Consider the following 13,860-nt stretch of genomic DNA (forward strand, 5'->3'; position numbering starts at 1 on the left):
CCGGCCGTCCAGCCAGTTTTTGACCCAGCGCAGAGTCCACCTGTCTAAGCCGTGAGCCGCCAGCTTCTCTAGGAGAATGCTGTGGGAGACAGTGTCAAAGGCCTTGCTGAAGTCCAGGTAGACCACATCCACAGCCTTTCCCTCGTCCACTAGGCGGGTCACCTGGTCATAGAAGGAGATCAGGCCTTGGAGCAACGGTGCAGGGCAGATGCCCAGGGGCCACCTTGGGCAGCAGAGCTGGTGCCGGGGGGTGAACCCAAGGCTGGGCTGAGGCGCCCCATGATGATGCTCACAGCACCCCCATGATGCTGCTCACAGGATCGGTGCAGGTGAACTAAAAAGGTGTATAAGGTATATAAGGAATATATAATGTGTCGGCTCGTGATGCATCTTTGCAGACTCCCTGTAGAACTGCTTATGGGTGTGCTGGTCGACAGCCGGCTGAACATGAGCCGGCAGTGTGCCCAGGCGGCCAAGAAGGCCAATGGCATCCTGGCCTGTATCAGAAATAGTGTGGCCAGCAGGAGCAGGGAAGTGATCGTGCCCCTGTACTCGGCACTGGTGAGGCCGCACCTCGAATACTGTGTTCAGTTTTGGGCCCCTCACTACAAGAAGGACGTCGAGGTGCTGGAGCGTGTCCAGAGAAGGGCAACGAGGCTGGTGAGGGGTCTGGAGAAGAAGTCTTCTGAGGAGCGGCTGAGGGAACTGGGGTTGTTCAGCCTGGAGAAGAGGAGGCTGAGGGGAGACCTCATCGCTCTCTACAACTACCTGACAGGAGGTTGTAGCGAGGTGGGGGTCGGTCTCTTCTCCCAAGTAACAAGCGACAGGACGAGAGGAAACGGCCTCAAGTTGTGCCAGGGGAGGTTTAGATTGGACGTGAGGAAAAATTTCTTTACTGAAAGAGTGGTGAAACATTGGAAGAGGCTGCCCAGGGAAGTGGTGGAGTCCCCATCCCTGGAGGTATTTAAAAGACGTGTAGATGAGGCGCTTAGGGACATGGTTTAGTGGGCATGGGGGTGCTGGGTCGATGGTTGGACTCGATGATCTTAGAGGTCTTTTCCAACCTTAATGATTCTATGAATCGAGTATTTCAATTATCTTCAATAATAGATGCTGTTAGACAACTGGAAGAACCATGGGGATAGAACCGATACAAACTTCCTCCTCCTTGGGCTGGCTGGGTGGATACTGAGCCTGGCCTTAATGTGACATGGTGGAACCCATGACTGGAAGACCATGATGGCTCAAGAGCTGCAGAAGTGGACGGCCTTTATGGGAACCCCTGAGATGGCAGTTCATCGGAAGGAAGAGCGGGTAAGGATGGGCCCAAATGGCAAAAGCAGGTCAGAATCGTAAGAAACTACGGGTGGAACGGCCAACTAAGGGAGGCAATCCCAGCTGCTGGCCCAGGCAGGTCCAATGACCCCTCCCAAGCGGCCAAAATTTTTGGACTTAATAGTAGTAAAAGCCCTCGTATACCATTAGCGGCGAATGACAAATATTCTCTTTACTCATAGCCACAGGAGTCTCAATATCAATGATTAAAGCTAGGGACGAGCCTGGCTTCATCTGGAAACCTCGAGAAAGGGTTTATATAAGAAGGATTGACGGAAAAAGACAACGGCTCCCAGTAGCTAGGATAAAGAATCGAAGAACGCTAAGACCCACAGTGGCGCTCAGGCCCTTAAATATATTAGGCATGGATATATTAAAAGTCCAAACCATGAATACTCTATTAGGCACTTGGATGCCAAACCCTCATTGAAAACTCGACAGTCTCCGTAGACAAAATGCCAACCGAGGGCTCGACTGTCTTTTTATTACAGGCTGCAGCTAAATTCCCTAAAAGTGGCCAGGATTAAAGAAGGGACATCCCAGACCATATGGCCTCGTGCTCAGCAATAAAAGCTGGGGGAAGGAGGAGGGGGGGACGTTCGGAGGGATGGCGTTTGTCTGCCCAAGTCACCGTTAGGTGCGATGGAGCCCTGCTCAACACCTGCCTGCTGATGAGACCTACCCATGTCACCACTCTGGTCCCAAGCAGGGCGTCCCCACCTGTGTGTCCCCTCTGGTCCCAAACAAGGTGTCCCCCCCGTATCACTGCCCCGAATCTGATGCAGGATGTCCCCACCCGTGTCACCCCCCGAGTCTGATGCAGGGTGACCCCACCTGCGTCACCCCTCTAGTCCCAAGCGGGGTGTCCCCACCCGTGTCACCCTCAGTCCCCACAGCCCCCACCCACCCCCTGTGATGCAGAGGACGGAGACCACCAGGTGCAGCTGAAGGCTTTTTACTCCCCAGAGAAGCCAACACCTTGGGGTGACACCCACTGTCACCAGCCGGAGGGGGGGTCATGACACCGGGGGGGGGGGCAACATCCCGGTGCCTTGCTCGGACAGGGGGGGACAGAATAGGGGATGGGGGGGCAGCCGAGAAGGTGCCTGCCGGCAAGGGGGACCCATGCATCCAAGCGGCTGGGGGGGCTGGGTCCAGCTGAGGGCCCCCCCATGTTCTCAGGGCACCCCTCAGACCTTCTTCCGCTGTGGCCGCACCCTGGGGAAGAGCTGGGGGAGGGGGAGGGTGTCAGGGGGAGGGTGTCAGGGGGAGGGTGCCCCCCCCAGCCCCCCAGGACCACAAGCCACGGAGGGGCCAGGGAGGCCATGAGATCCGCTCTCAGGGCCATGGAAGGGCTGTGGGGACCATGGGTGCTGTGGGTGCCCCCCTGGGGCTGTGGGGTGGTCACTGGTGCTGTGGGACCCCTCTGGAGCCGTGGGTCCCCCCATGTGGCCATGGGCACTGTGGGTGCTCCCCCAGGGCTGTGGGGTGGCCGTGGGTGCTGTGGGACCCCCCCTGGGCCCATGGGTGCTGTGGGACCCCCTGAGGGATGTGGGTGCTGTGGGTCCCACTCGGGGCCATGGGTGCTGTGGGTACCCCCCTGGGGCTGTGGGGTGGCCGTGGGCGCTGTGGCACCCCTCCACTTACCCCAAAGTAGTTCCGGGGGACGTAGCCCTCGTGGCCATAGAGGGACCCCCACCACCAGTCGAGCTCCTCCTGGGGCTGGCGGCGCAGGACGGTGACGGGCTCGCCCTCACGGAAGGACAGCTCGTCCCCGAACTCAGCGCTGTAGTCCCACAGCGCGTACACCACCCCGCTGTTCAGCACCCCCATGCTCTGCTCCACCTCTGCAGGGACGGGGTTGTCAGCACCCTGCGCCCCCCCAAACACCCCCCGTGGCACTGCACCCCCTAGCACCCTGTTGCCCTGAACCCGCCAGCACCCTGTAACACCCCCAGCACCCCCATGACAGTGCACCCCGGGCACCCCCCCCTGCCCTGAACCCCCTCAGCACCCCGTAACCCCCCCAGCACCCCCATGGCATTGCACCCCTGGCACCCCCCCTGCCCTGAACCCATACCCATTCTGGTATCCCCTCCCAGTATCTGTACCCTGTCCAGTACCCCTTCCCAGTATCCATATCGCCCCCGTACCTCCTCTCAGCACACCCTCCCAGTACCTGTGTACCCCCGATACCCCCTCCCAGTATCCATGCCACCCCAGTACACCCTCCCAGTACCTGTATACTTGCAATACCCCTTCCCAGTACCCGTATAACCCCCAGTACCCCCTCCCAGTACGCCTATAACCCCAATACCCCCTCCCAGTACCCATACCCCCCACCCCCCAGTATCCCCTCCCAGTACCCATATCCCTCCTTCCAGTACCCATACCACCCCAGGACCCCCTCCCAGTACTTGTATACCCTCAGGACCCCCTCCCAGTACCCCACCACCCCAGTACCCCCTCCCAGTACCTGTACACCCCCAATATCCCCTCCCAGTACCCACTCTCAGTACCCATATCCCCCTGATACTCCCTCCCAGTATTCATACCTGCCCAGTACCCCCTCCCAGTACCCATATCCCTCCTCTCAGTACCCATACTCCCCCAGTACCCCCCCAGTACCCGTACCCATATACTCCCAGTGCCCCCCGTGCCCCGGTACCAGTGAGGTAGTTGTAGCAGTCGGTGTAGCCCTCCCGGTACGGGTCACACTTCTCCACGGCCAGGCTGCCGTCGCTGGTGGTGGTGGCAAAGATGGCGGCGCCGTGGCGCACCAGGGCCACGCACACCCCGGTGTCGTTGCACGAGGCCGCGCAGTGCAACGGTGTCCTGGTACCATCGGGATGGGGGGAATTTGGGGGGGGGGGGGGGCAGAGGATGGGCTTCCCTGGGACCCCCTCCAGTGTCCTGGAGATGAGGGAGCCCCCGTGCCCATCCCTGTCCCTTAGTTACTGGGGGGGTCAGGGTCCACCGTCCCTCCCCATCCCCAATCACGGAGGGCTGTCAGGGGATTATTGGGGTCCCTGATCACTGGAAGCTGACAAGAATTATTGGGGTCCCCATCCCAAATCACCCCAGGCTCTGGGGGGTTATTGGGGTCCCCATCCCTGTTCCCCACAGCTGTGGGGGTCCTTGGGGTGTCTGTCCCCATCCCCTCTGGCTGTGGAGGTCTGGGGGGTCCCAGGTGTCCCCACCCCTCCATGTCTGTGGGGTCCCCACGTCCCACCCCCTGTCCCATCAGCTGTGGCTGGGGGTCCCCCACGCCCCCACCCCGTGTCAGTGGGTCCCCGTCCCTGTCGCACCAGCTGTGGCTGTGGGGTCCCCCATGCCCCCCCCCCCCCGCCCTGTGTCGGTGGGTCCCTGTCCCTATCCCACCAGCCATGGCTGTGGGGTCCCCCATCCCCCCCCCGCCCCGTGTCGGTGGGTCCCCGTCCCACCAGCCGTGGCTGTGGGGTCCCCCGTCCCCCCCCCCCCCGCCCCGTGTCGGTGGGTCCCCGTCCCCGTCCCACCAGCCGTGGCTGTCGGGGGAGTTGACATTGGCCCCGCTGGCGATGAGGAAGTCGACGATGCTGTAGTTGGCGCCGCAGATGGCGTTGTGCAGCGCCGTGATGCCCTCGTCGTTGGGCTGGCTGGGGTCGTTCAGCTGGGGACACGCGCACCTCTCGCCACACCGCCACCCTCTGCCACCCCCACTGCCACTCCCCGGCACCCCACTGCCACCCCCAGCTCCTGTCACTGCTAAGCGCCAGGCACATTGCTCTCCCTGTCACCCTGTCCCCCGTCACCATGTCTCCACTGTCCCCCAGCCCTTGCCACGCCAGCCCTTGTCCCTGCCACCCTGTCCCCACTGTCCCCCAGCCCTTGTCCCTGCCACCCTGTCCCCACTGTCCCCCAGCCCTTGCCGCCCCAGCCCTTGTCCCTGCCACCCTGTCCCCACTGTCCCCCAGCCCTTGCCGCCCCAGCCCTTGTCCCTGCCACCCTGTCCCCACTGTCCCCCAGCCCTTGCGCCCCAGCCCTTGTCCCTGCCACCCTGTCCCCACTGTCCCCCAGCCCTTGCGCCCCAGCCCTTGTCCCTGCCACCCCCATCCCCTTTCCCCTGCCCCACCTCAGCCACTGCCTGCTGCACCACGTCCAGCTCCCCGGTCAGGGCCGCATCCAGCAGCAGCACCAGCGGGTTGAGGCGCACGCGGGCCCCGGGGCGCCTGCGGGGCGAGGAGGGGTCGCGCAGGGCCGAGCGCCGCTCCTGCGGCAGCCAGGGGGTCAGGGGGGCCAGGGACACCTCCCGGGGCACCCGGTGCTGTGTGGCACACGGGGAACTCTGGGGACACCTCCTGGCGCACCTGGTACTGCACAGCACATGGGGGACCTTGGGGACACCTCCCGGGGCACCCCGTGCTCTGTGGTACCTTGGGGACCATGGAGACAACTCCCAGGGCATCTGGCGCCATACAGCAACCATGGGACCGTGGGGCTCCTTACGGGGCACCCAGTACTATAAGGCACCCAGGGACACTGGGGACACCTCCTGGGGCACCCAGCACTATACAGCACACAGGTGACCTTGGGTACACCTCCCAGGGCACCCACACTCTGCGGCACCTGGGGCACCTTGGGAACACCTCCTGGGGTACCCGGCACCCTACAGCACCCGAGGGACCTTGAGGACACCTTCTGAGGCACCCAGTGCCATGTGGCACCAGGATGACCTTGGGGACACCTCTCGGGGCTCCCAGTACTATACAGCACCCAGGCGATCTTGGGGACACCTCCTGGGGCACCCCTTACTCAGGGGAGCTTGGGGAACACCTCCTGGGGCACCCAGCACTCTATGGCACCCAGGGGACCTTGGAGGACACCTCCCGGGGCACCCAGCACTCTATGGCACCCAGGGGACCTTAGAGGACACCTCCCGGGGCACCCAGCGCTGTATGGCACCCAGGGGACCTTGGAGGACACCTCCCGGGGCACCCAGCGCTGTATGGCACCCGGGGGACCTTGGGGGACACCTCCCGGGGCACCCAGCGCTGTATGGCACCCGGGGGACCTTGGGGGACACCTCCCGGGGCACCCAGCGCTGTATGGCACCCGGGGGACCTTGGAGGACACCTCCCGGGGCACCCAGCGCTGTATGGCACCCAGGGGACCTTGGGGGACACCTCCCGGGGCACCCAGCGCTGTATGGCACCCGGGGGACCTTGGGGGACACCTCCCGGGGCACCCAGCGCTGTATGGCACCCGGGGGACCTTGGGGGACACCTCCCGGGGCACCCAGCGCTGTATGGCACCCAGGGGACCTTGGAGGACACCTCCCGGGGCACCCAGCGCTGTATGGCACCCAGGGGACCTTGGGGGACACCTCCCGGGGCACCCAGCGCTGTATGGCACCCAGGGGACCTTGGAGGACACCTCCCGGGGCACCCAGCGCTGTATGGCACCCGGGGGACCTTGGGGGACACCTCCCGGGGCACCCAGCGCTGTATGGCACCCAGGGGACCTCGGAGGACAACTCCCGGGGCACCCAGCGCTGTATGGCACCCAGGGGACCTCGGGGGACAACTCCCGGGGCACCCAGCGCTGTATGGCACCCAGGGGACCTTGGGGGACACCTCCCGGGGCACCCAGCGCTGTATGGCACCCGGGGGACCTTGGGGGACACCTCCCGGGGCACCCAGCGCTGTATGGTACCCGGGGGACCTTGGGGGACACCTCCCGGGGCACCCAGCGCTGTATGGCACCCGGGGGACCTTGGGGGACACCTCCCGGGGCACCCAGCGCTGTATGGCACCCGGGGGACCTTGGGGGACACCTCCCGGGGCACCCAGCGCTGTATGGCACCCGGGGGACCTTGGGGGACACCTCCCGGGCACCCAGCGCTGTATGGCACCCAGGGGACCTTGGGGGACACCTCCCGGGGCACCCAGCGCTGTATGGCACCCGGGGGACCTTGGGACAGCTCCTGGAACACTGGTTGGCACCACAGTGCACCCAGGGGGACCGCAGGGGCACCCGCAGGGCACGTCTGATGGCACCAGGCACTGCTTGCCATCTCTGGGGACGCCGGGGGAAAGCCTTGGGGACACCGAGCACCCCAGGGGACAGCAACCACTGCCTGGCAGCCCAGGGGGCTCCAAGGGACACCAGGTGCTGTGTGGCATCCTGGGGGGCTCCAAGGGATGCCGGGCACCACGTGGCACCCCAGGGACCCCAAGGACCGCAGACACTTACCGGGGTGGGTGCGGGGCTGCTGGGGGAGTGCGGCGGGGGGCTGTGGCAGGGCGGCCGGGCCTCGGGGGCCACCGGAGTTGCGGGTGGCAGGTCGGGCAAGGTGCCGGTGTCACCAGGGGCCGGGGGCTCATCGCGGCGGGGCGGGCGGTGCAGGAGGCGGGTGATGAGCTGCTGGTACTGGCGGGTGCGGGTGGGTGGCAGTGCCGGCCCCGGGCTCTGCTCCATGGAGCCGCGGCGCTTGAGGGGCCGCGGCATCTCGGCCAGCACCCGTGCCACCTCCTCGAACTCGGGGACCCGCTGGGCCTCGGGGGGCAGCAGGGGCTGCAGCCGTGTGGGGCTGAGCGGCCGCTCCAGCCCCTCCGCCTCCCCGCCCTGCAGCAGCCGCTCCAGCTCCGGCTCCCCCTCCGGCGGGATGGTCTCGAGGGGCGCAGGGCGCCCCGATCCTGCGAGGGGGCTGGGGTCAGGGCACTCCAGCACCATGACCCCCTGCCCCGGGTGGGTCAGCCCACCGGAGCCCCACGGCCCCCCCCAAAACCACCCACGTCTCAGCATGCTGCAGCTGCACTGCCCCCCCCAAGAATCCATACCTCTCATGCTGCAGCCCCCTAGTCCCCCCCAAACCCATGTCCTGCTGCCTGCTCGAGCCCCACAGACCCCCCCCCAATAACCCCTACGTCTCCCCACCCTGAAGCCCCCCGGCCCCCACCCCACAGGCACCTCACCTTCACCCCCAGGCAGCACCGGGGGGGCCTGCGGCAGCGCCGGGAGCTGGGGCTGCTTTTGGGGTGCGCGGGGGCCGGCGGGGGGAACCAGGGGAAGCCCCCGGGGACCGCCAACCCCCTGCTCCCAAAAAGCGTTTTGCAGCTTGAAGATCATGGAGAGGGGCAGGGGCTTGTGGCGGGGCGGTCGCCCACCCTGGGGGGGCACGGGGATGCGGGAGACGGGCTGCTGGGAGAAGTGCCAGCCACGGGGCAGGGTGCCGGGTCCCGAGCGCCGAAAGGGTCCCTCCGCCCGCCGCTCGCCCGCCAGCGGGGACACCTTGTAGTTACGGGGCAGCGTGGCGCTGTGGCCCCCGTAGGCGCCGTCCTGGGGGGTGGGAAACAAGGCGTCGGGGAGGGAGCCAGCCCATCTACCCCGGCGTCAGGGCTGGGGATGGTGGCCGGACCCCCCCCCCCCCAGTGCTCACCTTGCCCTGCCCGCCGGCCCCGTCTAGGCTCGACTCCCTCCAGGGTGCCAGCGCCAGCCCCAGGGACGGCCGCAGCACCGGCTGCCCCTCGCCGGTGCCTGGGAGACGGGGCGGGGACAGACCTCAGTGCCGCGCTGGGGTCAGGGGGGACACGGCCCCCACCCCAGAGGCACCCCGACACACGCCCATGCGGCGCTCTCAGCCCAAGCACCCCACACCCAGCCGGGCAACCTTGGACCCCCCTCCCCCAGTAGCCCTAGACTGCCCCCCCCCCCCCAAAAGCCCTAAATCCCCCCAGCAGCCCTAGACCCCCCCCTCAGCACCCAAACCAACAGCCCCAGACTCCCACGTGGTGCCCCCCAACCTCCCAGCAGCCCTGGACTGCCCCCCCAGCAGCCCCGCCCGCTGTACCCCAACCAGCAGCCCCAGACCCTCCTGGTCTGCGCCCCCCTCCCAAGCCCAACCTGCCCTTGGGCACCCTGGCAGCCCCCCCAGTTCCCTCGGGACCCCCCATCCCCACGGGAAGCTATATCCCCCCCCCCCCCCCCCCAAAACTTTCCTAATAACCCCAAGCCACTTCAGATGCCCTGGCTTCCCCCAGCCCCCCCAGTGCCCCCCAGCCCCCTGTGTGCCCCCCCAACCCCCCCCCGGCTCACGGTCATAGCCCCCGGAGCCGGGGGATTTCTTCTCGTAGGCCACGTCCAGGTCGGACTCGTTCCAGCTCTTCTGCGGCCGCCGCTTGATCACAAGGTCATCTGGGGGGGGACAGGGGCTGAGGGGACCCCCCCGGCAGGGCCCGGACACACCCCCCCCCCCAGGCCCTCAAGTTGGGGTACAGGGGATGGATGGGGGCACCCCAGGGTGGGGCGGGAGCACCCAGTGACAGGGATGCCCTGGGATGGCTTGGGGACACCCTGGGATGGGGACAGGAGCACCCTGGGATGGCTTGGGGACACCCTGGGATGGGGACAGCCCAGGGTAGGTTGGGGACACCCCGGGATGGGACAGAAGCACCCTGGGACAGCCTGGGGACACCCTGGGATGGGGGATACCCCATGATGGGGTCACCCTGGGATGGGGACAGGAGCACCCTGGGATGGCTTGGGGACACCCTGGGATGGGGACAGCCCAGGGTAGGTTGGGGACACCCCGGGATGGGACAGAAGCACCCTGGGACAGCCTGGGGACACCCTGGGATGGGGGATACCCCATGATGGGGTCACCCTGGGATGGGGACAGGAGCACCCTGGGACAGCCTGGGGACACCCTGGGATGGGGGATACCCCATGATGGGGTCACCCTGGGATGGGGACAGGAGCACCCTGGGATGGCTTGGGGACACCCTGGGATGGGGACAGGAGCACCCTGGGATGGTTTGGGGACACCCTGGGATGGGGACAGCCCAGGGTAGGTTGGGGACACCCCGGGATGGGACAGAAGCACCCTGGGACAGCCTGGGGACACCCCGGGATGGGGGATACCCCATGATGGGGTCACCCTGGGATGGGGACAGGAGCACCCTGGGATGGCTTGGGGACACCCCGGGATGGGGGATACCCCATGATGGGGTCACCCTGGGATGGGGACAGGAGCACCCTGGGATGGCTTGGGGACGCCCTGGGATGGGGACAGGAGCACCCTGGGATGGTTTGGGGACACCCTGGGATGGGGACAGCCCAGGGTAGGTTGGGGACACCCCGGGATGGGACAGAAGCACCCTGGGACAGCCTGGGGACACCCCGGGATGGGGGATACCCCATGATGGGGTCACCCTGGGATGGGGACAGGAGCACCCTGGGATGGCTTGGGGACACCCCGGGATGGGGGATACCCCGTGATGGGGTCACCCTGGGATGGGGACAGGAGCACCCTGGGATGGCTTGGGGACACCCCGGGATGGGGACAGGAGCACCCCAGGATGGGAACACCCCAGGATGGACTGGGCACACCCGGGGCAGGGATACCCCGGGGGGCTCGGGGACACCCCGAGACAGAGCGGTATCTCACGGGGGGGCTTCCTGAGGAGGCACAGGAGCACCCCAGGACGGGGACACGCTGGGACGGGGACACCAGCCCCACCCCTCCAGCCCAGGGACTGTCCCCACCGTGTCCTCCCGCCACGGTGGCCTTACCCTGCGCCCGGAAACTGACGGCGGGGCTGCTGATGGAGGGGTACAGCCCGTGCACCTCGTAGGGCGGGGCGCGGGGGGCCGGGGCGAGGGTGCCCGCTCGGGGAAGAACACGGGCCCCTCGCCCGGCCGGGGGGACCCCCCGAGCCCCAGGAACTCGTAGGGGCGATGGGGACGTGGGGAGGGGGCTCGGCCCCCCGGGCTGGGCAGCGCCAGCCCCTCGTAGGGCACCGCCAGCACCTTGGGTCGGGGCGAGGGGGCCCGATCCTCCCCCGGGAGGTAATGGGGGGTCCGGGGGGAGCCGGGGCGCCCCAGCGGGTCCCCTGACAGTTCCGGGCTCTCTGGTGCCAGGCTCCTCCGGCCGAGGGGCGAGCGGGTCCGGCTGGGGCTGTACGGCTCCTGAGGAGGGGGGGGTGCACCAGGAGAAGCGGGTTGGGTATGGGGGGGCGGGGGGGGGGGGCAATGGGGTGCCCCCCAGGTGCCCCCCCCAGCCCTAGGTCCTACCTTGGGGGGTCCGGGGCCGTCGGTCCAGAGGGACTCGAGCTGCCGGGAGAGCTCGTCCACCTTGGCCACCGCCGTGTCCAGCTCCACCTGCTTCAGGTCCATGTGCTGCATGGCCAGGGCTGGGGGGGGGGGGACACACACATGGGGGGGGGGGTGGGGAGGGGTGTCAGGCTGCGCCCCAAAGGGGTCCCCCCCCGCCCCGCTGCCCCTCACTCACACTGGAAGGTGAGATCCAGCAGGTCCTGGCGCTGCGCAGCCGCTCACTCGCCATCCTGCCACCTGGGGGGGGGGGGGGGGATAACGGGTGACCTAGGGTGGGGGGCACCCCCCCCATGGGGGGGCACCCTTCCATCCCCACCCTGCGCCCCCACCCTGCGCCCCAGCCCCCTGGGAATGCGGGGAGCGGGAACGTGTTGTGACCCGCTCGCCTCTCGGGGATCATCATCATTATAATTACCGGTAATTAATCCATTGCAAGGAGCGGGCGCCGCCCGCCCCCCCCCCCCGGGCAGGGCCCTGGTTGGGGGGGGGGGGGGGGGGGGAGGGGAGGATGCACCCCCCTGCTAGAGGCGGGGGGGATGCACCCCCCCCCTTTCCACTGGGGTCACCCGGCGTGGGGTGCAGGATGGAGGAGGCTCTGCCCCCCGCGGAGAAGGGACCCACCCCCCCCACCCCACCCCCCCTCTCCATGGGTGCCCCAGTGCCAGCACAGGTGGGGGGGATTTGGGGTGTCGGAGGGGCACCCTGTGTCCCCCACACCTGGGGACAGCAGAGAGGTGTTTGGGGGACGCCCCCCCCCCAGCGCCGCGGCCCCACCCAGGCAGCCCCACCCGGCCCTCGCCCCCGGGGAGACAGGGACAAGCCCCAGCTCGCCCCGGGTCGGGCGGCGAGACGGGAGGGGAGCTGGGAAAACCCAGGCGTCTGGGCACCCAAGGGTGCACCCCCCCCCCAGCACCCCGAACCGGACCCAGGCGCCCAGGCACCCAAGGGTGCACCCCCCCCCCCAGCACCCCGAAACCGGACCCAGGCGCCCAGGCACCCGAGGGTGCACCCCCCCCCAGCACCCCGAACCGGACCCAGGCGCCCAGGCACCCAAGGGTGCACCCCCCCCCCAGCACCCCGAACCGGACCCAGGCGCCCAGGCACCCAAGGGTCCTCCCCCCCCCCCCAGCACCCCGAACCGGACCCAGGCGCCCGAGGGTGCTCCCCGTCCTGAGCACCCCGAGCCAGACCCCGGTGTCCGGGCACCCAAGGGTGCTTCCCCAACCCCCCCCCCCCCCCCAGCACCCCGAATCCAACCCAGGCATCTGGGCACCCAGGGGTGGACCCCCCCCTCCCCAAACCAGACCCAGCCATCCCAAGCACCCGAGGGTGCTCCCCCCCACCCAGCACCCCGAATCAGACCCCAGTGTCTAGGCACCCAAGGGTGCTCCTCAACCCACCCAGCACCCCGAATCGGACCCGGGCACCCAAGGGTGCTCTACACCCCCCACCCCCCCGCCCAGCACCCCAAACCGGACCTTGGCATCGGGGCACCCAAGGGTGCTGTCCCAGCACCCCGAACCGGGCCCAGGTACCCAAGGGTGCTCCCCAAACCCCCCAGCACCCCAAACCAGACGCAGGGGTCCGGCCCCCGGGCCCCACGCGCCCCACGCGGGGGTCGGTACCTGGCGGGGTGCGGCGGGGTGCCGGTGGGGGCGCGGGTCGGGGTGCCGGTGGGGGCGCGGGTCGGGGTGCCGGTGGGGTGCCGGTGGGGGCGCGGGTCGGGGTGCCGGTGGGGTGCCGGTGGGGTGCCGGTGCCGGTGGCGCGCCCGCGTCCCCGCGGCCTCTACGCCCAATTCCAGAGCGCTGGGTCACGCGGGGGAGGGTGCTGAGCGGGGGGGGGGGGGGGGGGCCGCGCCCTGCGCCCCAGGGTGCCGGGGGCGGGGGGGGGGGGGGGGGGGCAGATCCCACGGGGGGGGCGGGTCCTGCGGGGAGGGTTCCCACGAGAGGGGGGCAGATCCCACGACTGGGAGCGGGTCCCACGGGGCGGCGGAAGATCCCACGAGGGGGGATCCCACGAGCGGGGGCAGATCCCACGGGGGAGCGGGGTCCCACGAGAGGGGGTCCGGTCCACGGAGGGGGGGGGGGGGGGGGGGTCACGGGGGTGGGTTGGGGGGTCGCAGAGCCCCGGGGCTCCCCCCGCCTCCGGTACCTGCAGCGCCGGCACCTCCCAGCCCCGCCCCCGCCCCGGCCCGGCCGGGCGGGCCCCGGGTGCACGCCGGGAGCTGTAGTCCGGGCCTGACCGCCCCCCCCCCCCCCCCCCCGGCGCCCCCGACTCCCGGTGGACCGTGACCCTGGCCCCGGACCCCCCCAGTGACCCCGGCGGGGTCCCGGGGGGGGGGTCTCTGCACCTTTAAACGCCCGCCGCCAGCCGACGGCATTCCGGCCACGCCCGTTTAAGGGCGGGACGAGGGCGTGACCCCGCTTTAGGTC

At 68.6% G+C, this 13,860-nt stretch overlaps 1 protein-coding gene across 1 annotated transcript; it reads right to left on the reverse strand.

The window, feature by feature from the left end:
• Positions 1 to 2,274: 2,274 nt before the first annotated feature.
• PPP1R13L (protein phosphatase 1 regulatory subunit 13 like) lies at positions 2,275 to 11,656 on the reverse strand. Its single transcript, XM_076360655.1, is given in 14 exon segments — positions 2,275 to 2,564; positions 2,983 to 3,182; positions 4,004 to 4,170; positions 4,851 to 4,984; positions 5,447 to 5,584; positions 7,567 to 8,009; positions 8,289 to 8,652; positions 8,753 to 8,850; positions 9,409 to 9,507; positions 10,885 to 10,953; positions 10,956 to 11,280; positions 11,386 to 11,504; positions 11,603 to 11,632; positions 11,635 to 11,656. Coding segments are annotated over 14 exon segments (2,247 nt in total). The 3' UTR covers positions 2,275 to 2,525.
• Between the last annotated feature and the right edge of the window lie 2,204 nt (positions 11,657 to 13,860).

Source organism: Aptenodytes patagonicus, chromosome 28, assembly GCF_965638725.1.
Source record: "Aptenodytes patagonicus chromosome 28, bAptPat1.pri.cur, whole genome shotgun sequence".
Lineage (NCBI taxonomy): Eukaryota > Metazoa > Chordata > Aves > Sphenisciformes > Spheniscidae > Aptenodytes > Aptenodytes patagonicus.